The sequence below is a fragment of the Oncorhynchus gorbuscha genome, linkage group LG11 (assembly GCF_021184085.1).
Source record: "Oncorhynchus gorbuscha isolate QuinsamMale2020 ecotype Even-year linkage group LG11, OgorEven_v1.0, whole genome shotgun sequence".
In the NCBI taxonomy this organism is placed as follows: domain Eukaryota; kingdom Metazoa; phylum Chordata; class Actinopteri; order Salmoniformes; family Salmonidae; genus Oncorhynchus; species Oncorhynchus gorbuscha.
Window position 1 is genome coordinate 71,832,509 of NC_060183.1, and position 27,025 is coordinate 71,859,533.

At 42.1% G+C, this 27,025-nt stretch overlaps 3 protein-coding genes across 3 annotated transcripts in view; 2 read left to right on the forward strand and 1 right to left on the reverse strand.

Moving 5' to 3' along the window:
• The window catches only part of rapgef1b (Rap guanine nucleotide exchange factor (GEF) 1b), an 80,840-nt gene extending 68,344 nt beyond the window's left edge, over window positions 1-12,496 (forward strand). The window contains 16 exon segments of the mRNA XM_046290336.1: window positions 1,661-1,822; window positions 2,372-2,461; window positions 2,871-2,953; window positions 3,273-3,381; window positions 4,287-4,362; window positions 4,746-4,830; window positions 5,046-5,138; window positions 7,766-7,880; window positions 8,986-9,056; window positions 9,185-9,269; window positions 9,368-9,462; window positions 9,647-9,725; window positions 9,948-10,049; window positions 10,203-10,300; window positions 10,438-10,566; window positions 10,926-12,496. Of these exon segments, the coding sequence (XP_046146292.1) occupies window positions 1,661-1,822; window positions 2,372-2,461; window positions 2,871-2,953; window positions 3,273-3,381; window positions 4,287-4,362; window positions 4,746-4,830; window positions 5,046-5,138; window positions 7,766-7,880; window positions 8,986-9,056; window positions 9,185-9,269; window positions 9,368-9,462; window positions 9,647-9,725; window positions 9,948-10,049; window positions 10,203-10,300; window positions 10,438-10,566; window positions 10,926-11,076 (1,623 nt within the window). The 3' untranslated portion in view covers window positions 11,077-12,496.
• Window positions 12,497-16,140: 3,644 nt separating this feature from the next.
• uck1 (uridine-cytidine kinase 1) lies at window positions 16,141-20,299 on the reverse strand. Its single transcript, XM_046368301.1, has 7 exons — window positions 20,107-20,299; window positions 18,856-19,213; window positions 18,443-18,539; window positions 17,033-17,175; window positions 16,801-16,895; window positions 16,542-16,590; window positions 16,141-16,465 (listed from the first exon to the last, which is right to left on the reverse strand). The coding sequence occupies exons 1-7, from the start codon at window positions 20,167-20,169 to the stop codon at window positions 16,266-16,268; spliced, it is 1,005 nt and encodes a 334-aa protein (XP_046224257.1). The 5' UTR covers window positions 20,170-20,299; the 3' UTR covers window positions 16,141-16,265.
• A 2,185-nt stretch (window positions 20,300-22,484) lies between these two features.
• LOC124047719 (golgin subfamily A member 6-like protein 22) lies at window positions 22,485-26,812 on the forward strand. The gene is made up of 5 exons (XM_046368023.1): window positions 22,485-22,537; window positions 22,763-22,993; window positions 23,618-26,281; window positions 26,444-26,532; window positions 26,678-26,812. The coding sequence occupies exons 2-3, from the start codon at window positions 22,856-22,858 to the stop codon at window positions 25,571-25,573; spliced, it is 2,094 nt and encodes a 697-aa protein (XP_046223979.1). The 5' UTR covers window positions 22,485-22,537; window positions 22,763-22,855; the 3' UTR covers window positions 25,574-26,281; window positions 26,444-26,532; window positions 26,678-26,812.
• Window positions 26,813-27,025: the final 213 nt, after the last annotated feature.

The following is a 27,025-nucleotide window of genomic DNA, read 5'->3' on the forward strand; positions in this document are numbered from 1 at the left end:
CAATCAGGCCTTTATGGTAGACTGGCCAGACAGAAGCCACTCTTCAGTAAAAGGCACATGACAGCCCGCTTGGAGTTTGCCAAAAGGCACCTAAAGGACTCTCAGACCATGAGAAACAAGATTATCTGGTCTGATGAAACCAATATTTAACTCTTTGGCCTGAATGCCAAGTGTCACGTCTGGAGGAAACCTGGCATCATCCCTACGTTGAAGCATGTTGGTGACAGCATCATGCTGTGGGGACTGGGATACTAGTCAGGATCGAGGGGAAAGATGACTGGAACAAAGTATAGAGAGATCCTTGATGAAAGCCTACTCCAGAGTACTCAGGACCTCAAGAATGGGGCGAAGGTTTACTTTCCTACAGGACAACAATCCTAAGCACACAGCCAAGACAACGCATGAGAGGCTTCAGGATAAGTCTCTGAATGTCCTTGAGTGGCCCAGCCAGAGCCCGGACTTGAACCCGATCAAACATCTCTGGAGAGACCTGAAAATAGCTGTTCAGCGACGCTCCCCATCCAATCTGACAGAGCTTGATAGGATCTGCAGAGAATAATGGGAGAAACTCCCAAAATACAGTTGTGCCAAGCTTGTAGCGTCATACCAAAGATGACTCAAGGTTGTAATCGCTGCCAAAAGTAAATGTACTGAGTAAAGGGTCTGAATTCTTATGTACATGTGATATTTCTGTTTTTTTATTTGTAATAAATTTGCAAAACTGTATAAAAACCTGCTTTTGCTTTGTCATTATAGGGCATTGTGTGTAGATTGACAGGATTTAAAAATATATATATATTAGAATAAGGCTGTAATGTTAAAAAAATGTCAAGGGGTCTGTATACTTTCCCAATGCACTGTATTAGCCTTGTTGATGTTTTAAATGTTTAAGTTGAAATGTAGCTGGAATAGCGGAGGCAGTGCTCCTGTTGTCTGTGCTGCCTTCCGGTAACTCTGCTTCTAAATCAGTAGTTGTATAGTAAGAGTAAGCTGTTAAAAAACATTAACTTGCTTGATCATGCTGCAGGTGATATAACTGTTTGTTACATGCAGTATTTGCTTTGTGGACTTCACAGGACAGATGTTGCTCTACAGTTTTGTGATGAAACAAGCCTATGTGTAGTTGAATTTATTCTGCCACTGTTGTCTTTTTGTTGTCACGGCCTTATTGTTTACCACAGTGGCGTATGAACGAATGGGTTATAGAACAAACAACGCAATTATCACAACATAGGTTGTAATATGGCTTTTCGCTGGCTTGGCTTCCTCTCTGATTTGGCCCATATACCGCTACTGTACTTAACAGGATTGGTAGAGAGTGCACATCGTGTTACAGCAGGTTACTAGCTTTCTGCTTCTCCTCCTCACAGGAATCTGCTCACCTGGTCGTCATGACTACACAATCTCAGACAAACACACTCTCTGATTCACACTTACACTCATACAGTCCCATGGACGGCATTGAAAGATTGATATCAGTCCATTACAGTATGTTGAACCATACATCCACTTTAGTCCAGGAGAGGAGGTGCTGATGGGGACTTTTTTTTTCTTTCTACTTTTCAGCTTTAATTCTGTCTGATTTATTTTCTCAACCTGTCATAACACTGTCCTTCTCTCCTGATTCCTGGTTTCCTTTCCTACTTCCTACCAATCGCAGAGTTCAGACCAGGTCGCCTTGACCAATGCCACTATATTGGATGGCAGCAGGGGCGGGCCCAACGGTTCCCTGGCCAACTCATTGGGCTCTGTGGCCATCTGTCTTCCTCCTCCTGAGACCACTTCTCTTCTAACTGACTCTCTCCTCCGCACCTCGGCAGTGGTGAGCTGACAGACAGACGGGCGGGCGCGGGCAGACAGACAGACAGACGATAACAGGGAGATATGTTTCAGTAATAAGGAGTCATTTTAAGGTGGATGCCCGTCAGACAATAACATTGTTGGTGACTCATTGATTTCCAGGACCATTTATCTTGTCATACCAGTAATCACAAAGCATCTAAACTGTGGACCATAGTGAAAGATTTCCTCCTGTTTTGGTGATTCTTGACTACTGCTTATTGTATTATCCTGACTGATTGTAGTTATGGATCTAGATGGAACCCATACAACTTTTGACTGTGTTTCACCTGTTCACCGTCATGTGTAACAGACACACATTATACTGAAATACTGTACACTCATTAAACACTAATCATGTACACCAGTGCCACCTGGTGGCCAATTATTGACACATCCAACCATACAACTCAATGTAGAAGTGCTTCTCCATACCTCACCGTAGCCCTGAGTTTGCTGTCCCCACAGTATGTTCTATGCTAAATTATTCTGTGGCCGTCCCAACCATGGTGTCCCTCTTCTCTTCCCGTAGAGCGTCGACGAGGGTGGCGAGGGCGAGTATGTCAACCTGTACTCATCCAGCCAGGCCAATGGGGAGCTGGAGCTGCCTCCCTGCCTCAGAGTAAGTAACTAATGCACTCAACCTAGTAGGATTGTCACGATACTACAATACTCGATTTTCCATGGCAAAAAAATGAAAGCACAAAGCAGACTTAACTCGTTGATCCTTTAAAAACCTGCTTTATGCCAAACGTCTTGTGCTAAAGCTTGGAAAAATAAACACGTGACTAAATAAGGCAGTTTAGGACTGTTTTCTTGAAGAAATTACAGCTCTAGGATCGGATTATTGCAACAATACTAACTGTAACCATTAAGGGGATGAGCAAATATATGTATCAGTGTTTAATGACAAGTTCTATCTATTACATTACTCTTTTGATGGAGACAGCCTTTGTGTAAATTATGTGTTGGTGTTCCATGATTCCTGCTCCACAACCTTACCTTGACAGAGCTTACTCTGCCCCTCACAGCCAATCGCTGCTGATGATGTCATTCAAGACCCCGCCCCACAAATGCAATCCTCCAATAGCAAGGAGGCTCTGGACAAGGACAGGTATGGGATAAAGTGACCGTTCAGGTCACATTGCATAAACACTCCCTCTCCGCTTCAGGCGTAATATCTTTACTTGATCTGGTGATCCTAGAAGGTAAAACAGCAATTGAATGAAATGGATACTGATTAATGACCAATGCTAGGTCTATGTAAGCATAGAGAGAGAATTACTAGAAGAAACTAAGCCCCTTCTGACCAGTACAATTTGAATGGAACATTTATCATGGGTAACAATTTTATTCTAGGTAATCATTCGATGTCTGTGTATGTAAGTTTACGTAAACAGACCTAATGGTGCTTCTATCGGTCTTTCTGTCAGCAGGAGGCAGAAGTCGACAGACTCGGTCCAGAGCGATGAGGAGGAAGTGGATGAGCTCTCTCTCATCGACCACAAAGAGATCATGTCCCGGATAACACTCAAACAGGAGGTAATGCTGCCCTCATTCATGACTGAACTAACATTATTACCCATGTCTATTGGCTAAGTAAGCATTGTCTCTGGAAAGCTTGTGGTTGTGTTTGGCTACAATTTCTTTAAATGCTATTTTGTTCATGTTACATACTGTATGTGAAACTCTGACATAAGAAACCTTCACACTGGTGATATTCACATTTCACTCACATTCCTTCTTTCTCTTAGTCTACTACTGACCTCTAGAGGAACTGCAGGGGATGTTTCTCCATTCAAATTCCCCTTCCTTTTTGGTGCAGTCTGACAGACGTGTGTGTGTGTGTGTGTGTGTGTGTGTGTGTGTGTGTGTGTGTGTGTGTGTGTGTGTGTGTGTGTGTGTGTGTGTGTGTGTGTGTGTGTGTGTGTGTGTGTGTGTGTGTGTGTGTGTGTGTGTGTGTGTGTGTGTGTGTGTGTGTGTGTGTGTGTGTGTCCATACTGCAAGGTCAGAAAGAGAGAGAGAGAGGGAGGTCTGGTTAAACAACAAAGGACAACTGTAGTATTGTTGGGGATCTGTCTGCTTGTGTGATCAGTCTATGTCCTGCGTATAGCAGCCCTCCCTCTCCCCCCTACTCTCTCATTCTCGCTCTCTCGTCAGTGGAGCTGGTGCAGGGCTTCGAGGGAGAGAGAGCATGGATAGAGAGGAGAGAGCTGCATTTTGGACGAGACTGCATTCCTGCCTTAATCCTCATAAAATCTCTCCCTAACCCTCTTTCTCTAGCTCTCCATCTGCCTCGCTCCCCTCTCTCCCCTCTCCTTTCTCTATCTGCCTCATCCCTCTCTATCGATCTGCCTTGCCTCCCTCCTGTCTCTCTCTCTCGCTGCTCTCTTTTTCTCCATCTATTCATCTCTCCCTTCATCTCTCTCGTTTTCTCTTTCTCTCAGAATGACGATGGACCTGATGTGCGTGCTGGATCAGGGGATATTCTGTTAGTCCACGCCACAGAGACAGACCGCAAAGGTAGGTAGCGTTTATCACCGTTCGACATCAGCCCCTATTAAAATGTGTGTTACTGTGGTTCTGGGTCAGTGGCAGTGTGTGTGTGTGTGTATCGTAGATGTCGTTCAAACCAGAGGGATCTGATCGCGCTTTTTGTCTGTTAAATTGGTCTACAGTGAAATGTTAAGTTGTAGAATAGCTACAGTATGTCTAGACTTACAGCATGTCTTGACCAGCGTATTTCTCTGAATATCAGAGGTTACCAGACGTGTCCCATCAATTCATGTCATCCATGTTCTCTAAAGTTGAGAGGATCCATCGTTAGTTGTCAACCTCAGATGATTTGGGGTGGACTTTTAAAGGGGTGGACTAAAGGGGTGGTGTTCTCCTCTGCTCCCTTCCAGATCTGGTGTTGTACTGTGAGGTCTTCCTGACCACATACAGGACCTTCATCAGCCCAGAGGACCTCATTAAGAAGCTCCACTACAGATATCCTTTTTTGGTCGCCACCAGCTAGAATATTGTGTGTTGGAATACTAACAACTGAATGGATTTGGCTTGTGGTGATGAGATGAATACAGAAAAGGTGTGTAAGTAAACGTGATTGTGTCCCTACTATGTTGACACCTAAAGTGACTTCTGTGAATGTGGGACGTAATACTTGAGTGCAGGTCATTTCAGTGTTCTCCTTGACCATGGACCACATACACCAGGTTCTGTCACAGTCCAGACACGTTTAAGAAGCGGGTCAGCAAGAACACCTTCTTTGTGCTCGTTAGACTGGTGGACGAACTGTGGTGAGTATGGATGGACATATTCTATAGAATCTATACAATACCTTACTCAGACTCTCAGTACAGCCACATATTATATACAGTACCTTACTCACTCTCAGTACAGCCACATATTATATACAGTACCGTACTCACTCTCAGTACAGCCACATATTATATACAGTACCTTACTCACTCTCAGTACAGCCACATATTATATACAGTACCTTACTCAGACTCTCAGTACAGCCACATATTATATACAGTACCTTACTCACTCTCAGTACAGCCACATATTATATACAGTACCGTACTCACTCTCAGTACAGCCACATATTATATACAGTACCTTACTCACTCTCAGTACAGCCACATATTATATACAGTACCTTACTCACTCTCAGTACAGCCACATATTATATACAGTACAGCCACATATATATACTACTCTCTCAGTACAGCCACATATTATATACAGTACCTTACTCAGTACAGCCACATATTATATACCTTACTCTCAGTACAGTCACATATTATATACAGTACCTCTCAGTACAGTCCACATATTATATACAGTCACTCAGACTCTCAGTACAGCCACATATTATATATACACTCAGACTCTCAGTACAGCTATTATATACTCCTTACTCTCAGTACAGTCACATATTATATACAGTACCTTACTCAGACTCTCAGTACAGCCACATATTATATACAGTACCTTACTCAGACTCTCAGTACAGCCACATATTATATACAGTACCTTACTCAGACTCTCAGTACAGCCACATATTATATACAGTACCTTACTCAGACTCTCAGTACAGCCACATATTATATACAGTACCTTACTCACTCTCAGTACAGCCATATATTATATACAGTACCTTACTCACTCTCAGTACAGCCACATATTATATACAGTACCTTACTCACTCTCAGTACAGCCATATATTATATACAGTACCTTACTCACTCTCAGTACAGCCACATACCTTACTCAGACTCTCAGTACAGCCACATATTATATACAGTACCTTACTCACTCTCAGTACAGCCATATATTACAGTACCTACTCAGTACAGCCACATATTATATACAGTACTTACTCAGACTCTCAGTACAGCCACATATTATATACAGTACCTTACTCAGACTCTCAGTACAGCCACATATTATATACAGTACCTTACTCAGTACAGTACAGCCAGACTCTCAGTACAGCCACATATTATATACAGTCAGACTCTCAGTACAGCCACATATTATATACAGTACCTCTCAGTACAGCCACATATTATATACAGACTCTCAGTACAGCCACATATTATATACAGTACCTTACTCAGACTCTCAGTACAGCCACATATTATATACAGTACAGTCTCAGTACAGCCACATATTATATACAGTACCTTACTCAGACTCTCAGTACAGCCACATATTATATACAGTACCTTACTCACTCTCAGTACAGCCATATATTATATACAGTACCTTACTCACTCTCAGTACAGCCACATATTATATACAGTACCTTACTCACTCTCAGTACAGCCACATATTATATACAGTACCTTACTCAGACTCTCAGTACAGCCACATATTATATACAGTACCTTACTCAGACTCTCAGTACAGCCACATATTATATACAGTACCTTACTCACTCTCAGTACAGCCACATATTATATACAGTACAGCCACATATTACTCAGTACTCTCAGACTCTCAGTACAGCCACATATTATATACAGTAGTACAGCCACATATATATCAGACAGTACAGCCACATATTATATACAGTACCTTCAGACTCTCAGTACAGCCACATATTATATACAGTACCTTACTCAGACTCTCAGTACAGCCACATATTATATACAGTACCTTACTCAGACTCTCAGTCTCACAGCCACATATTATATACAGTACCTTACTCACTCTCAGTACAGCCACATATTATATACAGTACCTTACTTTATTTATTTAAGCCACATATTATATACAGTACCTTACTACTTATCCTCAGACTCTCAGTACAGCCACATATTATATACAGTACCTTATATCTCAGTACAGCCACATATTATATACAGTACCTTACCAGCCACATTACTCACTCTCAGTACAGCCACATATTATATACAGTACCTTACTCACTCTCAGTACAGCCATATATTATATACAGTACCTTACTCACTCTCAGTACAGCCATATATTATATACAGTACCTTACTCACTCTCAGTACAGCCATATATTATATACAGTACCTTACTCAGACTCTCAGTACAGCCACATATTATATACAGTACCTTACTCAGACTCTCAGTACAGCCACATTATATACAGTCACTCACTCAGTACAGCCACATATTATATACAGTACCTTACTCAGACTCTCAGTACAGCCACATATTATATACAGTACCTTACTCAGACTCTCAGTACAGCCACAGAAGTGGCTTTTCACTGTTTAAGCTCCAATCCTTCTAGGCAGTAGATAGCCCTGGGGATCCAACAGAATAGAAATGACTTCCAAAGAGTGTGTTGGAAGCAGACAACCCTCAATGTTAACTTACCTTTCAGTGTTAAGTGAATGAAATTCTCCTCCCTTTAATGATCTCCTCTCCCCCTTTCCATCAGTCTGGTGGAGTTAACAGAGGACATCCTGAAGCAGCTGATGGACCTGGTGTTCAGGCTGGTGTGTAACGGCGAGCTGAGCCTGGCCCGCGTGCTCCGCAAGAACATCCTGGACAAGGTCTGTCCAACACCACTACCTTCCTTCCCCTCAATACCTTCACCTCCCTCAACACCGTCACCTCAACACTCTTAGCAGTTGATGTTATTCTGTAATAACACAGACCCCAAAGCAAATCAGGGAGAGGAAAATAGGTTTATTCAAAGAGGATAATGTTATGCTGAGAGGTAGATAGTCATTCCTTCCCTGTCCTCAGTGATTCTCTCTACAGAACAAAGGGACAGGATGTACTTTATAGCCCAGCCCTAGCCTGTGGTTGACCAATTAGAATTCCTTGCAATACAACTGGGCCGATGGACAAATAACAAGTGTCCTATTTCAGGTTGGACCAATGAGAACGTGCCACACGTAGCTATGAGTTCAGGACTGACATTCCTAACAGGCGTTGAACTGAAAACCAACTATTTCCATTGATAATTCCCTATTGACGTTTTTTTATTTATTTTTATTTTACCTTTATTTAACCAGGAAAGTCAGTTTAAGAACAAATTCTTATTTTGAATGACGGCCTAGGAACAGTGGGTTAACTGCCTGTTCAGGGGCAGAACGACAGATTTGTACTTTGTCAGCTCGGGGGTTTGAACTTCCGGTTACTAGTCCAACGCTCTAACCACTAGGCTACCCTGCCGTACCCTATTGACGTCAGTACCCTATTGACTTTTAGCACTCTTGACCTCTCGTCTTCTGCGTTGTGTATTTACCTTCAACATATTCTTACAACACCTTCACCTCCCTCAACAGTTTCACCTCAACACCTTCACCTCCCTCAACAGTTTCACCTCAACACCTTCACCTCCCTCAACAGTTTTACCTCAACACCTTCACCTCCCTCAACAGTTTCACCTCAACACCTTCACCTCCCTCAATAGCTTCACCTCAACACCTTCACCTACCTCAATAGCTTCACCTCAACACCTTCACCTCAACACCTATCCCCTTCAACACCTTCACATTGTGTTGCACTTAATAAAAGTGCTGTGGTGTATAGATCTATTGTTAATGTCAATTAGACTATTCAGGAAACGCTCTCATTCTGCAGTAGCTTCTGATTGGGAGGCATTTTGAATGTTGTGTCTGTAGATGAATTGTTGTTATTGTTTTGAAGGTGGAGCAGAAGAAGCTGCTGCGCTGCACCAACTCCCTCAAGCCGCTGGCCGCCCGGGGCGTGTCCGCCAGGTAGGCGTCAACAAGGGGTTAAGGGTCAGGAGACAATGGGAGGGGCTATGACAACCTCGTCTTGCATTTGCTTGTTCCCATCCATGTTTACGTTCTGTCATTAAGTGGTTTTGTGTGTGTGACCACAGGCCCGGCACGCTGCATGACTTCCGCAGCCATGAAATCGCAGATCAGCTCACGCTCCTGGATGCAGAACTTTTCTACAACATCGAGGTACCAGAGAGCCCTTTACTGTCCTTGTTTTGCTTCCAATTCTGATTGTGCTACAGTGATCTAACCCTATATCTCTCCCTCTTCCTCTCTCTGCTCAGATTCCTGAGGTGTTGCTTTGGGCCAAGGAACAGAACGAGGAAAAGAGTCCCAATCTGACTCAGTTCACAGAGCACTTTAACAATATGAGCTACTGGTGAGAGCTGGACCTGAGCCTATACTTACAGGCTGTCTATGCATTACATAACTCCCACCAGATAGACCTAATCACTCCTAAGTCACCTAGCTTTTCAATGGCTGTTCAACACCTCAAAATGGCAAAAGAAATTACACAGTCTCACTTTCTCTCTCACAGAACACTGTTTGTGTTTGTCCTCTAGGGTGCGCTCTCTAATCATTCAGCAGGAGAAAGGCCAGGACAGAGAGAAGCTGCTCCTCAAGTTCATTAAGATCATGAAGGTGACCAACCTCAACATTCATACAACCACAGCTCTTCCTGTTAACTAAATATATATATATATTTTATTTAACCTTTATTTAACTAGGCAAGTCAGTTAAGAACAAATTCTTATTTACAATGACGGCCTACCCCGACCAAACCCTAATATAACTTACTATACCTAGTTAATGACTAACTCTCTGGACAACTGTTTTTATCCTATTTCTTCTCTTCTTATGTAGCACTTAAGAAAGTTGAACAATTTCAACTCGTACTTGGCAATATTGTCTGCCCTGGACTCAGCCCCCATCCGCAGACTGGAGTGGCAGAAACAGACATCAGAGGTGATTCAAACAGTAGTGTATTAAGTCTAACATACAGATATGTGATATAGGTATAATAGATATCCACACTCAAATGTATTTGTATTTCTATGGCATCTCTTTTTAATATACTATGGGTATAACACATTGTGACACACTGTTGGTCTCTCTCAGGGATTGGAGGAATACTGCACTTTGATTGACAGCTCGTCGTCTTTCCGAGTGTACAGGGCGGCTCTGGCCGACGTGGAGCCTCCATGCATCCCATACCTGTAAGTCTGTGTACATGTACACCTGAGCTGGGTGATTTTTCATCACATTGGGTTTTAGTCTACTCTTCATAGGACTGTCTGTCTTTATCTCTCTATTCTTCTCTCCTCTCTAAACTCATCCTCCTCTCTTCTCCCAGCGGTCTAATCCTGCAGGACCTGACCTTCGTCCACCTGGGGAACCCTGATCTCATCGATGGGAAGGTCAACTTTTCTAAGCGCTGGCAGCAGTTCAACATCCTGGACAGCATGAGGCGCTTCCAGCAAGTGTGAGTAGAAAGGTCATCCCAGGAGAAAAGCATCCACAAATCTCCAAACAGATAAATATGGTCTATTTCAGGGATGGGCAACTGGCAGTGGCCCCCCCTTTTGTAGGCTTGCTGAGCCACTGTGGCTCCTTTTTTGTGGCACCCATCAGTTGCCTTCCTTGGTCTATTTCATGTCAATCAATAAGACTACAATAGTCATCCCACGTGAGGTAAGCAGTGAACCAAATCTTATATGAAAACCCTCATATTAACCCCAATACAACAGAAGGTGGACCATTTCCAGCATTCATATTTATATCGCTTATCCATCAGCATCTAGTTGATCAACTCGTTATGTCTGTCTTTGCGACCCACCCCAGGCATTATGATCTGAAGCGCAACGACGACATTGTGTGCTTCTTCAACGACTTCAGCGACCACCTGGCCGAGGAGGCGCTGTGGGAGCTCTCACTGAAGATCAAGCCTCGAAACATCACCCGGAGGCGGACAGAGCGGGAAGAGAAGACCTAGGGGGTGTAGAGGCACGGCGTGGTGCCCAAACCCGGGACCAGGTCCCGCCAAGGGACCTCCACTGTGTTACAGACACTAACTCCACTTTACTATGGACAGACATTCAGACAGACAGATGGATGGGATAGATGGATGGATGGACACAATCAGTTGGACCTAACTAACTTGGGAAGAGTGACTGACTAGGGCCGGACCAGAGCACATACAGTAGGTTGGAGGAAAAGACTGATTTAAAATGACTCTGCACTGTTCTGCTACACTGGGATATTATGGGGGTTTTATGATTGACATGGGATTGTCTCCACCCCGAACTGCTGTTGGCAGGGGAGAAACTCCTAGCCAATGGGAGGAGGAGAAAGACTTGTATAAGAGACTTGTGTAAGGAGGATGTGGAGATACCGCTCTCCTTCCTCTCCCATTCTAGTGTGTAAGTATGAGGTGAAAGCTCCTCTACACCCTGATACCAACACCCTATTCCCTTCTTTTCTTCCCTAAATAGTGTGTTGACCATTGGGTCAGCCCCTACTGCCCCCCTCCCCTGACTTCACTTCCCTCCAACATTGAAGGAAGATCAAGTTCCTTGTATCCATGGAATCCTCAGTAGTCTGGACTGCAGTTTAGGGAATGAGAATCTGAGGGTTAGTAGAGGTGGACTGGACTTGTAGCAAGAGTGTATTTGGGATATTGTGTATTATTGTTATTATTATTAATCATGTATGGTTGTGATGTATTATACAGTGCTCCTTTTGTTCTTAAAAAGGATGTTTATTATGCTATTAAGAGAAGCGTTCAGCTTCTACCCAAGTGCCATAATAATGTGCACTCTAAAAAGCAACGCAACAAAAAAAAGACCCAAAAAGAGAATGACTAAAGATGCTGTGATCTATGTATGTCATATTCAATCATTGTGTGCCATGTTTGAGTGAGAGAACTGCCAGTTGTGTGTGTGTGTGTGTGTGTGTGTGTGTGTGTGTGTGTGTGTGTGTGTGTGTGTGTGTGTGTGTGTGTGTGTGTGTGTGTGTGTGTGTGTGTGTGTGTGTCCATTGTGTGCTGTAGTTCTTCATTCTGATTCCTTTGGAATAATCCTGTCATCCTCATCACACTATGCAATAAAACTGCTCAGTTTCTATGCATCACTGGTGTATCACCATCTTAAGAGGTTTGACAGACTATGCTGCTTATATGATCCTTATGGGGAAAATCCCAACAAGATAGGCACTCTTAACTTTAACTTTTGCATTATCATGCATTGATATCAATGGAAGTCTTGTTGCGCTTGCAAGTTAGGATTCAGCCCCAACTGGTCATTCTGGTTAGACAACCACAAGCCACTGATAGTGGACGTAATATATTTAATATTTCTTAAATATCATGGTCATTGGAAAATGCTTTACAAAATAAAGGCAAGTTAAGGCATGAATTTACCTTGGCATTGAGGAATGATCCAACCAATATACAGTTCATGAAGCAAAGTCTAAAGAATGCTTCAAATGTGAGACATATTGTATGAAATCCTTCATTTGTCTATAATATTCCATACATGTAGAAATCAGATGATAATATATTATGTATCAAGCATCTTGATACATGTTGCATTTATATATTTGTTCAGTATGAAACAAAAACAGTGAATCATGGTAGTACATGAAGTCTACTGCATTACTAGTTGTTGGCTGTGAAAGCCCAACAGGTAAAACACAATGTGCAAAGCCAAAATCAAAACAGACATGAACTTGAAACTAACATTATAAGGACAGCTTTCCTTCCTTCATCTCATCCTCACTCCTATTTCAGCCACAGAGGTAGTCAAGCCACCGCAGGGTAAAAAGTCACATAGAAGGCAGAGTGATTAAAAAGTGGAAGAGTTGTATTATGTACCTGTGGTTGCTCTGTTTCAATGGTATCTATTTCAGTAATATACTAATGAATCATTACTGATGTGTCAGACTCATTTTCCTCCAGACTTCCCTATCTGACTGGATGCTCTGCAGTCTGCAGGTGACGGGTGAGTTAAGGGCAGGCTAGTCTCCCCATCTCTCTCCCAGACCATGTCAGTAAAAGCATCAATGCTATAATCCAACACACTATATATATATATATATATATATATACACACATAATATATACATATTCACACACATACATAAATATACACAGTGCCTTCAGAAAGTATTCACACCCCTTGACTTTTTCCACATTTTGTTAAAGCATGTATCAAACTCATTCCACGGAGGGCTGAGTGTCTGCGGGGTTTTGCTCCTCCCTTGTACTTGATTGATGAAATAAGATCACTGATTAGTAAGGAACTCTCCTCACCTGGTTGTCTTAACTGAAAGGAGAAACAAAAAAACAGACACTAGGCCCTCCATGGAATGAGTGACACCCCTGTGTTACAGCCTAAATACAATACCCCATAATGTCAAAGTTATGTCACCTGTCACAGCCTAAATACAATACAATACCCCATAATGTCAAAGTTATGTCACCTGTTCAATCCAAGTATTCATCCCTTTTGTTATGGCAACCCTAAATAAGTTCAGGACTAAAAATGTACTTAAGTCACATATGTTGCATGGATTCATTGTGTGCAATAAGTGTCTAGCATGATTTTTTTAATGCCTACCTCTCTGTACCACAGACCAAGGATGTTTTCCAATGCCTTGCAAAGGAGGGCACCTATTGGTAGATGGGTAAATGTTTTAAATGCAGACATTAAATGTCATTTGAGCATAGTGAAGTTATTAATTACACTGGATGGTGTACCAATACAGTCACCACAAAGATACAGGCGTCCTTGCTAACTAAGTAGGCAGAGAGGAAGGAAACCGCTCAGGGAATTCACCCAGTTAGAATTGTGAAGTAACTAATGTTGATCCATCCTCAGTTCTGCTTTCACACCCATTGGCTGGTGACTTTAAAACAGTTAGTTTAATGGCTGTGAAAGCAGAACTGAGGATGGATCAACATTAGTTACTTCACAATACTAACCTAAATGAGAGTGGAAAGAGTGAAAAGGAAGCCTGTGTAGAATAAAAATATTCCAAAAACACTCCTGTTTGCAGTCAGGCGATAAAGTAAAACTGCGGCAAACAAATGAACTTGGTCTTGAATACAAAACATCATGTTTGGGGTAAATCCAACACAGCACATCACTCGGTACCACTATTCATACACTGAACAAAAACAAATGCAACATGTAAAGTGTTGGTCCCATGTTTCATGAGCTGAAATAAGATCTCAATGTGGTGCACAAATTTGTTTAAATCACTTTCAGTAAACACTTCTCCTTTGCCAAGATAATCCATCCACCTGTCAGGTGTTGCATGTCAAGAAGCTTATTAAACGGCATGATCATTACACAGGTGCACCTTGTGCTGGGGGTAATAAAAGGCCACTCTAAAATGTGGTTTGGTAACAAAACAATTCCACAGATTTCTCAAGTTGAGGGAGAGTGCAATTGGCATGCTGACTGCAGGAATGTCCAACAGAACTGTTGCCAGGGAATTTAATGTTCATACTTCTACCATAAAGGAGTGGTTTCCTGACGTCAACGTTGTGAACAGAGTGCCCCGTGGTGGCAGTGGGGTTATCGAATGGGCAGGCATAACTTACAGACAACAAACACAATTGCATTTTATCGATGGCAATTTGAATGCAGAGTTACCGTGATGAGATCCTAAGGCCCGTTGTCATGCCATTCATCCGCCACCATCACATTTCAGCATGATAATGCATGGCCCTATGTTGCAAGGATCTGTACATAATTCCTGGAAGCTGAAAATGTCCCCAGTTCTTCCATGGCCTGCATACTCACCAGACATGTCACCCATTGAGCACGTTTAAGATGCTCTGGATCGAAGTGTACGACAACGTGTTCCTGCCCCCACCAATATCGCACAGCCATTGAGGAGTGGCACAAAATTCCATAGGCCACAATCAATAGCCAACTCTATTCAAAGGAGATGTGTCATGCTGCATGAGGCAAATGGTGACACCTGACACTGACTGGTTTTCTGATCTACACCGATACTTTTTTTTAGGTATCTATGACCAACAGATGCATATCTGTATTCCCAGTTGTGAAATCCATAGATGAGGGCCTAATGAATTTATTTCAAGTGACTGATTTCCTTTATGAACTGTAAATCCGTCATCTTTAAAATGGTTGCATGTTTATATTTTTGTTCAGTATATTTTCAAGCATATTATTGCTGAATTATGTTATGGGTATGCTTGTCATTGGCAAGGACTGGGGATTTTTTTTAGGACAAAATAAAAACTTAATAGAGCTAAGCAAAGACAAAATCCTAGAGGAAAACCTGTTTTAGTCTGCTTTCCAACAGATACTGGGAGACAAATTCACCTTTCAGCAGGACAATAACTTTAAATGGCTAAATATTCACTAGAGTTGCTTACCAAAATGATATTGAATGTTCCTGAGTAGCCTAGTTATATTTGACTTAAATTGCTTAAATCTATGGCAAGACTTGAAAATTAATACTTATGTAAATGAGATGTCTGTATTTCATTTTCAATACACTTGTAAAGATGTCTAAACATGTTTTCACTTTGTCCTTTTGGGGTGTTGTGTGTAGAATTGAATACATTTTGAATTTAGGCTAACATGTGGAATAAATCAAGGGGTGTGAATACTTTCTGTATATACACTGAGTGAACAAAACATTAGGAACACCTGCTCTTTAAATTACACTGACCAGGTGAATACTATGATCTATTATTAAATCCACTTCAATCAGTGTGATGAAGGGGAGAAGAAAGGTTAAAGAAGGATTTAAGCCTTGAGGCAGATTGTGTGCCATTCAGAGGGTGAATGGGCAAACAAAATATTTAAGTGCCTCTGAACGGGGTATGGTAGTAGGTGCCGGCCTCACTGGTTTAAGTGTGTCAAGAACTGCCATGCTGCTGGGTTTTTCAAGCTCAACAGTTCCCCGTGTGTGTCAAGAATGGTCCACCACCCAAAGGACATCCAGCCAACTTGGCACAACTGTGGGAAGCATTGGAGTCAACATGGGCCAGCATCCCTGTGGAATGCATAAAACACCTTGTAGAGTCCATGCTCCAACGAATTGAGGCTGTTCTGATGGCAAAAGGGGGTGCAACTCAATATTAGGAAAGTGTATATAGAAGTAGACTGTCAGTCAGAGTAAACACACACACAGATGGCTGCCTCAGTGGGGGCGACTGCTCGGTTCCAGTAGGACCCTCTTCCCTAGGGGAAGGTTGGATGTGGCGTTGTCCAGGTCCTCCTGCTCCGAGAAGGACCGCTTGAAGCCACGGCTGTGCCCGTTCACCACTCCTCCATGCTGCCACTTACAGAGGTCCCCATTCAGGATGTCTTGGATGTGCTGCACGATGAGGTTGATGGCCACTGAAAATGAGAGAAAGATTAATAAGAGTGAGGGATATGGAGAAAGTCTATAGGTTTCATCAGTGCTATAACTTACCCATGTTGTCAACTCCTCTAGGAATTATTACATCTGCATATTTCTTGGTCTGGGGAAAAATAACTCAATGTAAATTTGGTAGCTAATGCATTCAAAAGACTGCAATTAGAACAGAATATACATTTTTCACATTAGTCACGATGTTAAATGTGTCATATTTTAAGTGTCCAGAATTAGCCCTATTAATAAAGAATGAAAGTGTCCATTATCTGTTATCATCGGTCTATGGTATTAGAGTGTGGCTCTGCTGGACATTTACAGGTAAACAGAACTCCTCGAAGGCTGGCTTGACAAACGTAGTGTACTGGTTAAGGATCTGCTCCAGGTCTCTGTCCCTCTTCATGTCCCGCAGAACTGCAGGTCAAAATCACAACCAGGTCAGGACCAAGACAAATGTGGCAATTCAGTATATACATCAAATATGCTAGAGAAAAATGTGTGTATGCATAGTTGGTGCATCCCCTTGAGTTAGTTGTGTTGGTCAGCAGTACCTCTGTGGGAAAGTCTGACATCAGAGTCAGTGTCCACAAAGAGCTTCATGTGAAACATGTCCCTCACTTCCTGAGAGTAGAATACCAGAATGCCCTCAAACAGAACCACATCAGCCGGGTACACCATGATCCTGTCCTGCAGCCTGGAACACACACATTAAGCACCAAATGTATAGTACACAGAGGTATTCTATAGACAGACTAATGTTCACCTGAATGCATGATTGGCATGTGTTAGTGGAGACCACAGGGATGGCACACCAGTATCACCAGTAGTACATTTACCGTTAAGTCCCATAATTTTGAATTATAAATGTTTGTTTTCGGTAGTTTCTGTGAAAGCTGTTTTTATGTTAATATATATAATTATTACAGTGTTAGTGTTGTCATTGTAGGAGTGGACACGTTGTTTGCAGAGTGCACAACCTAGGTTTATTTCTGAGTTGTCAATAAATGTATTGTCTTTTGTTTGGAGTGCTCCTGTCAATATTGAGTGTACCTGGTAACTCATAGAAGTAGGCCTAGGCTACCTGGCCTGCATGCAAATGTAGACCTATAAATCTGCCTATTTGGGGATCTGATACTATTTCTGATTGTCTTAACTCACCATCACTGTGGAGCTTCTCAAAGTAATGTTTTCTTCGCCTCAAACAAAGTAAATGAATTCTCTTTTTACATCCATTGAGAACCACACAGCATGAAAGGCAAAAGAAAATGTAATCCTCTGATCGGTGGAAACGGCACAATATAGGCCTGCCTGATTATTTCTTATCCCCTGCGCAAAATATCCTACAGCCTACATATAGTTTACTTTATTCAAACATAGACACACCCTATCTAAGGACAAATACACATTTCAAAATATCGACCAATTGATTGGTCGAAAGAACAGACTCTCGGTCGACCAAGATTTGTTTTACTCGGGAACTGCACCTAGTGTGCAGCGTGTCAGAAAACATGTAAGAGATTGCAGCAGACAACTCAGAGGCACTCTGTAGCAGGAGTGTATTCATTAGTCTGATTCCATCGCAAAACATTTGGTCTTTTGCCAAACCTTTTGAAACGGTAACCGTTTACTTTAGGGACCAAACGGAAGTACACACTCAACAAAAAGGGGAAAGACCTATATGAATTCAATTGTTTTCACTGCACAAAGTTTTCCATTTGGAGTAAACGCTATTCATTAGTCTGATTTCATTGGATTAGTCCATTGCAAAACATTTGCAATGGACTAATCCAATGAAATCAGACTAATAAATACACCTAGTTATTTGGGTTTTTCTTTTCAGTCAAGGGTCATCTATCTGGGCTCTGTAGAATGTGGCCATTTTTTTGTCCCGTCTGTCTGAATTCAAGAATGGGATTTCTAACTCTGTTACACTGGGTCTGGATGGAATGTTTCCTTCTCACCTGGAATGAGTGACAAAGTCATATGTCGGCACCTCCACCACACTCCCCTCCACAATATCCTTCAGGGTTTGGTACATCAACTTGTTGTCAAAAGCGTCTGTAATAAACATTTCAAGGTTATTAACTCAATTACACTGTTCTGCCAGAACATTAGCCATTTATAATTCTAGCTAAGATGAATTAAACACCATGATGAACTAAATCCACGTTATCTAAGTGATAAGTGACTGATGGAGATCTTATGTTATTACAACGATCATACTTATATTATTACAATATTCATACAGGCCTGTAGTACATTTTACATTGAAGTTTTAGTCATTTAGCAGACGCTCTTATCAAGAACGACTTATAGGAGCAATTCAGGGATTCGAACCAGCGACCTTAACAGCTAAGCTACCTGCCACCCCTACCTGGGTGGTCAAAGTTGTACTGGCCCTTGAGTGCCTTGGCCTTCTGGTCAAGTGTCAAGACTCTGTAGAAACTGTCTTGGCTGATGGTAGAAACTGTCTTGGCTGACGGTAGAAACTGTCTTGGCTGACGGTAGAAACTGTCTTGGCTGACGGTAGAAACTGTCTTGGCTGACGGTAGAAACTGTCTTGGCTGACGGTAGAAACTGTCTTGGCTGACGGTAGAAACTGTCTTGGCTGACGGTAGAAGCTGTCTTGGCTGACGGTAGAAGCTGTCTTGGCTGACGGTAGAAACTTTCCTCTGATGATGGTCCACCTTGTTCTGGCCCAGTAACTCCATGATTTTGGCACATACGGTAGACTAAAAAACAGACAGGTTTATTATTTCCTAGATTAGCACAATTTACCTAAATCTATCACGTAGAAAGGGGTTGTGTGTTGTGAGTTGAGTAAAGTTTCCATTAATTGTGTGTAATATGCCATGTGAAAGACCTGTTACATGCAGAAAATGTATTGACATTTGGCATATTTAGTTGGCACATTTCAAAATAATCTCAGACAGAAAACAAGACACTAGTTGAATTGGTGGCAAGAGACATCCTGACACCCCCATCTCACATCACATCAAGAGTTATCCTATTCCTGCATGACAACCAAGCTAAGAGGGCACAATAATTCTAACTAGTTAGCTGCATACCATTAGCTAGCTAACTCTAAGTGCCTTAAATGAATGAAAAGACGTTTGTGAATTATTAGGCCAAAGAAAAAAATATATACAAATTGTTATCACGTTTTGGTAAAGGGGCGTGTCTGCTCTTAGTTCGCGGAGAAACGAAAGCGAACGTTTGCGACTATGTTACTGAATGTTGACACGACCTAACGTTAAAGGCGTTTGATGGTAAATGTGTTATCTGCAATGGTCGTGCAGCATTTACGGTGATATGGCCTCTACAGAAGTCAAGGCATTCATTATTCTTGCGCTTCGCGGAGCAGAGCTGATTAGAAGAAGTTAAAGTGAGTTTGTGTTTACACAGGACCTTCCGCCCTCAATAATGTCAACGCGGAGCAATACTACTCCCTCAGCATTATTACAACATTTGAGACGCAAAGATGCGGTACAGAGCTCAATTTGGCCTCTACATGCCTCCAGAGGCTCCGCGATGGCGTCACACCAACACATTTTTGGATCAAGCATAGACTGGATCTTACTAACCCATACAGCTAGATACGGTACACTAGTTATTAGTTACCTACCTTGCCACTGGCAGTTCCTCCGCTAACACCAATCAGAAACGGACTATGTCTTGGACGCTCCATCTCGAATGGTCTGATAGCAGTTATATCGGGCCAATTTTTCGATTAACAGCAGGCTTATCGTCGCTTGTTTAGAAAGCTTCCTTGTTCTTGAAAGTTATATGGCAGACCAATTGGTGTATTGCTGTACGGGGACTTCTTCTTTGATATTATGGCGGTCCGCAAACAAATTATATTGGTGCATGTCGCCACCTACTGGTTTGGCTGTATATCTGGCCAAACAATTAACAAAATAAAACTGAACAAAAACAAAACTCGATGTACTCCTTTATTCCGATTCAACTGCCAACGCCCATCCCTACAGGCACTGGGGCCAGAGAAAAAAGAGCATCTTCGGACAGTATTCAGTGTCACTGAGCAGTGTAGACCTTGAAACCCAAAAACCTTTCATCCGCAGATACTATTATGTCCAGTTTCTTAGTTCGTTTGTGCATTACAATGAATCACATGCCCGATAAACACCATATAATCCACCTTCTTCACAATCAGCCTATCAGTTTCCCTCGACTGTTGAACAATCCTGAATCTCCCCAGTCCACCTGCTTTACAAAACAACCATCTGTTCACAGTTCAAATGTGTGGGAACATGGACATCACTTGTACTCCTTTATTCCGATTCAACTGCCAACGCCCATCCCTACAGGCACTGGGGCCAGAGAAAAAAGAGCATCTTCGGACAGTATTCAGTGTCACTGAGCAGTGTAGACCTTGAAACCCAAAAACCTTTCATCCGCAGATACTATTATGTCCAGTTTCTTAGTTCGTTTGTGCATTACAATGAATCACATGCCCGATAAACACCATATAATCCACCTTCTTCACAATCAGCCTATCAGTTTCCCTCGACTGTTGAACAATCCTGAATCTCCCCAGTCCACCTGCTTTACAAAACAACCATCTGTTCACAGTTCAAATGTGTGGGAACATGGACATCACTTCCTTCAGAAAAATCATGTTTGTAAAAACATCAAAATAAGGATACTTTATTTTGAAACTCATTAAATAAGTGTGTAAAAAATCTGTAATGTTGAATGTTATACATTCAATTGGTGTCGTTTTTGTAATAATGCTCTATTGCATAGGCCTACTGGTTCTCTGAAGCATGCAGGAGAGGACTACAATGATTGCACGAGTGCATATAAAAGAAAGTGGCCTTTCGGGCCCAAATACACACAGGAGACCCCTCAGGAAATACAAACAATTATATATATATGAAATAAAAACAATCATAATATGCATCAAAGTCCATGCTTGTAAAGGGATGTACAATGATGATTATCAACCACTCAACAGTTGTTCAAGTGTTCATTTTCTACATGTATTGTAGTACAGTTTCTAAAGAACCCTTGTTTTCAGGGAGGGTACAACAAGAGTTACCTTGGAATCTACATTTAAATTACAATGTATACATTTTTTAAACTTATGAATGCATTTCTTTCTTGTTGTCCCAGGATTTTCACTTAGCAAAAAATATGTAATATCAACACAAAACGGATCATATTGTAGTACACTACGTAGATAATAGGATGGCATTTTAGGACACAGACCCTAGAGACATCCTGGCTATCAGAGGACACCCACTCATGATGCTTCATGGACAGTAGCTGTGAAGTGATACACATTGCTACAGTGTGGTTTTTACTATGTTTATGAGCTTACTAGTACTAAATATACTGTATTTCAAACATAGAAGTGGAATAATTGGTTAATAGGCCTATGTGGCTCTGCTGAGTTATCTGTCAGGGTGGGTGTGGCTTCCCATGACACCACATTATATCACAATTGTGATGTCATAAACGATTGTTTTCTGGTATGATGACAGCCTAAAAGGTTTGCCATAGCATTACTGTCATATTACAGCAACACTTACAAGTTCAATTCAGGGTCAAAATCATTGCTATATTTTGGATGGTTATTTTAGTGGTAAGTAGTTGTGACCACTTGTGATTTAGTGTGAAAAGGCCTACTTTGTGACACAATTTAATTTAGATGATTTAAATAATATGATGTTTTTAAGCCATATTGTATCTTTTTCAGGATTACTGTAATTGAAGAAACTATGGGAAAGTTCTCCTTTCCAAGGCTCATCATAAGAATGGTTAGAATATCTTTTCTCTCACCACCCCCATAGTCAAAACTCCAGTGATTTAAAATCATCACTTTGACATATAGGCCTATGAGCTTTTCTAAGATTGAAAATAACAAGCTTGTATCATGATAACCTCATTTCTGACTGCATGTTTGTCATCATTTTCATTTCTAGCCATGGGCAAATCGGACTGCACAGGATGATTTCTGCACAAGAACTACTGAACTTCACGGGCCCAGAACACACCAGCCTCACAACTCCTCACAACTCCCCAGCCTTAATGTAAGTCCCATCTGCAGGCTAAATCTACGACCCACTAAAGTGGTCCAGACTAATCATGTATGGCCAATCAGTGTAAACTTTGTACAAACTACGGCTTGATCTAGTGTCAACATGATACCTTATTGATATTCTATATCAATGAAATACAATGGAAGGCACATAATAATCCAATGAGTAAAATAAAATACACCATGTTCTATTCTCAATATCCCTACTGCCCCAAAGGTGTGTAGGCGGGACAAGGAGAACACCGATTCTATCCAGAAGAAGAGGAAAAAGAAGAGGCTAAATGAGAAGGGAACCCAGGTTGAACTAGGCATGCGGGAGGATATCCATGACCTTGACCTCGCCCATTGGAGATTGGCTAGAGAGACATGGAGAACTGAGCGAGGAAACATGAGGGAGATTAAGGCGCTGTATGGAGAAATATTTAGGCTGCACCAACTCTTGGAGGAGGTAACAAGAGCCCTTTTCTTTAATCAGACTTCCATATAAGTAGATATACTGTAGTTGCTTTAGATGTTCCCAATCCTGATACACAGAAAAGAGATCTAAATAGATAGAATAGTGAAATAAGAAGGCAAGAAAAATAACTGCACACTGGAAGTATTCTGAGGAAGGTCTGAATTCTGCACTGGTAGTATTATTAAGAAGGTCTGCATTCTGCACTTGTAGTATTATTAAGAAGGTCTGCATTCTGCACTGGTAGTATTCTTAAGAAGGTATAGAATCTGTACTGGTAGTATTCTGAGGACGGTATGCATTCTGCACTGATAGTATTCTGAGGAAGGTCTGTGTTCTGCACTGGTAGTATTCTTAAGAAGGTCTGCATTCTACAATTGTAGTATTCCTCGGAAGGTCTGCATTCTTAGAATAAAGTTGAAAAGGAATGGAAGAATTTCTGAATTTGAATGATTCCAAAAGTGTGGACCTTCCCATTTTCCTAATAGGCTAATATACAGTAATAAAACGTGTTTTCTCTATGATATTTATTACCCATACACATGTAATTGTTTTAAGATAGTAATAACAATAACCATCAAGCTATTAAGTAATAAAAGTGTGTCTGTCATCATACAGATTGGGGTGGATAAAGGGGTGATCAAGCAGCGCTCCACCTCCTCCATTATTTGTCCCGTCTCCCCGACACTGCCAGCTTTCCCCTGGTACAACCACCACAGGTACCTCGCCAACAGCCAATCGGAGCCTGACCAGCATGCTGCCGGCACCCAGAAGGACCCACCTAAGAAACACTTTATCTTTCCCTCTCTGGACACACAGAGCTGCACCTCCCCTGATAAATGGCCTCATTCTCCGCCCAAGACATCACACCCACACGCTTCCCACCGATTTGCTGTCCCGTCCCACCTCCTGGCTTCCAGCCCTCCTGCCCGGATGAGACAGACCCATCTGCAGGTCCACCCCAGGTCCCCATTGACTGGCCAGGCAAAGGTCAAGGATGAGGTTAAGAGGCCAGAGACTGCATCGTCTGAGGAATTGTCTGAGGAAGTTCAACGGAGAGGAGCAGAAATTGCAAGCATGTATAAAGCACAGCTGAAAGAGAGGATGGCCCAAAAGAGAAAGGAAGAGATTCTGAAGAAAACGGCAAACAGCGATGACAAGAACGATGACACTGAGGCCTCCTGCTCCTCTGCAGTAAAACGATCTAATACCCCTGCCACAGCCCCAGAGCGCCCGGCCAGCCCAGAGGCCACGCCAGTGGCCGCCCGAGAGGACACTCAGGGGGACACCCAGCAGGACCTGGCAGAGGTTGTGAATGTGCTCAAGAGGCAATCATCTGATCTATACCTGCCTGACGACGTTTGTGAGGAGTCACTCACATGGAAATCCATTTACGAGGAGCTGTGCCCGCTCGCTCACAGAGTGAACACAGAAGCTGACTACATCAAGGCGCTCCGCGTCATCACTGAGAATGCTGTGACTCCCTCGTGCTCGTCTGAGGATGATGTGTCTCAGAGTGTGAGTGAGGACACAAGTCAGGAGGGGAGTAGTGAAAGTGAGGAGAGCATGAGTGGACAACAGCAGAGATGTCTACACAGGGATCCTTATGGTAAGAGGGACAGGAAGGAGATTGATAGTGGTAAAATGGAAGGGAGATTTGCAACCGCCAATGCAATGTCTATGATGGCGAGCCGAGGGATAGAAGAACTTAATTCCATGAGCTACGCAGACAGGATCAAATATTTCAAGTATGAGGCTAAGAGAAATGAAGAGATGATGAAGATTGAAAGGAGGAAGGAAAAAGCCAGGGACGAAGAGCTCAAAAAGTGGGAAAAGAGGCAGAAGAAATTGAATGAGGAGGAAAGGAAAAGGACAGAAAATATGGAAAAAAACAAGTTAGAGGAGCAGAGGAAAAGGGAGAAGGCAGAGATGAAACTAAAGATTGAACATGAGAAAAAGAGACAAGAACAAGAGAAAAAGAGAGAGAAAAAAGAAAGAAAGCAGCAGGAGATGCAACAAAAGGCCCGTGCAAAAGAAGAGAAAAAGAGGGCAGAGGAAGAGAAAAAGATGGAGAAACAGAGAATGGAGGAGGAGAGGAACAGGGAAAAGGAGAGAATGAAGGTGTTGGAGATGCAGCAAAAGGCACGAGAGAAAGAAGAGAAGAGGAGGAAAGAGGAACAGAAAAGGAGATTGAAGGTACAGCAGGAACAAGAGAAGGAGGAACAGAAAAGGCAGACAAGGATACGGGACGAGGATAAGAAGAGAGCAGAGCTTCAAAGAATAAAAGATCACGAGGCCAGGTTCAAAATGGAGATGGAGAAACTGTATGAGAGAGAAGAGAGGAATGCACAGATTGAAAGAGAAAAGAGGCGTGCGCTGTGTCAGAAAAAAGGACAGACACAGAGAGCAAAACAGGTGGTGGCATACGAGGTCACAGCATCTACATCTGACGCCTCTGTGCGGAGGGAAGAGAGGGAGCAACGTCCAGAGACCGCTCACGCACAGTCTGCAAAGAGGAGAACAAGGAAGAAGCAGAAGAAAGCGGCGGACGAGGCATCGACAACTTTTCAGTAGATGACAAAAGAAAGGGAGCAGACAAAAGAAGAAATGTACAAGTCAATGCTCCTAGTTATGTTGATAGATGTAAATAAACAACAAATGAGTTTGTTTTAAAGAGTAAAAACAATCAAAAAAATGAGAAAATAAGCAAAAGGAGGAACAAATTATAAGGAAGCCAGGCCTGAGGGTGAAGAGGAGGAAACATGAGAGACCAGAGTGGTTTATCAGGAGGGAAGTAGGAGATATAGAATTCAAGTTCTGATGGACAGAATCATGAAGGACCATGGGATAAAAGGTCAATGAGATTAGCAGTAAAGAAGAGCTGAGTGGATCAAAAGAAAGTTATGGAAAACACAAGGAGGGAGGCAAGATAAACAGAGACCCAGAGAAAAGAGGTGAAAACACTTTATAAGAGTAATAGAGAGGAGATTGATTAGATTTCTGATGGACATATGGCCAAAATAAATATCTCAATAACTAAGGATTAGCAGATAAGGAGAAGACCAAGAGCACAGGAAAAATAACCAACAGACGTCAAAAAGAAAGGAAGTCTGCCTCTTCTACTTCTCTTTTAAAGTTGCTTTGGTTTCCTTTTGTCCTCTTTCTAAGCCTGTTCAAGTCTCAGATAGATGAAAAGAGCAGCCAAAGAAACAGATCTGTTGAAGCATCAATTGGAAAGGATGGGAGGGTTGGAGGAGGAGCACAGCTGGATGACTACATTAGGTAAGTGTTTACTATCAAAGCCTGTTCTCTGTAGACAACTGTATTAGTGTTGACAGAAGTATGTTTAGGTAATGTTGTTCAACTCAAACACTACCATTCCTGATCTCATGTGATTATTCACCTCAAGTGAGTGGGCTTTCGGATGTTTTTTTCCTGAAACAGATTGTGGCATATGAGGTCTGTTGAAGCATCAATAGGAAAGGATGAAAGGGAGGGAGGCAGGAAGAGGAAAACACAGAAGAGCAGATGAGGTAAGTGCTTGGGCTTGTGATGAGAGGATAGGGGCTCCACAACCGGGGCTCATGATTGAAATTTCTCAGACAAATTGTATTTTATGTGAATCCCATTCGTTCAATGTCTGTTTGATTAATTCCTGGCGGAATAATTGTTTTACAGGAGCACTCTATGTTCTGCTTCCATGTTCTGCTGGAGGACATCATGGAGGAAGAGGGAGAGGGTCTATGATAGGCAGTTTGCCATGGCCCTAAATGGGCCTTTGAATGTTAATTCTTCCTGCTTCATATCATACAACTTGACAATAAAAATTAAATGCAAGCATCAGCCTTTTCTGTTTGAGTGTGATCAGTGCAGTAGTAGTAAGGTTGGTGTAAACCCCGAGTGGAAAACGGCGTTTAACACTCCGTTAGGGCATTTTGAGTACCGGGTTCTGCCGTTTGGTCTCGCCAATGCGCCAGCTGTTTTTCAGGCATTAGTTAATGATGTTCTGAGAGACATGCTGAACAT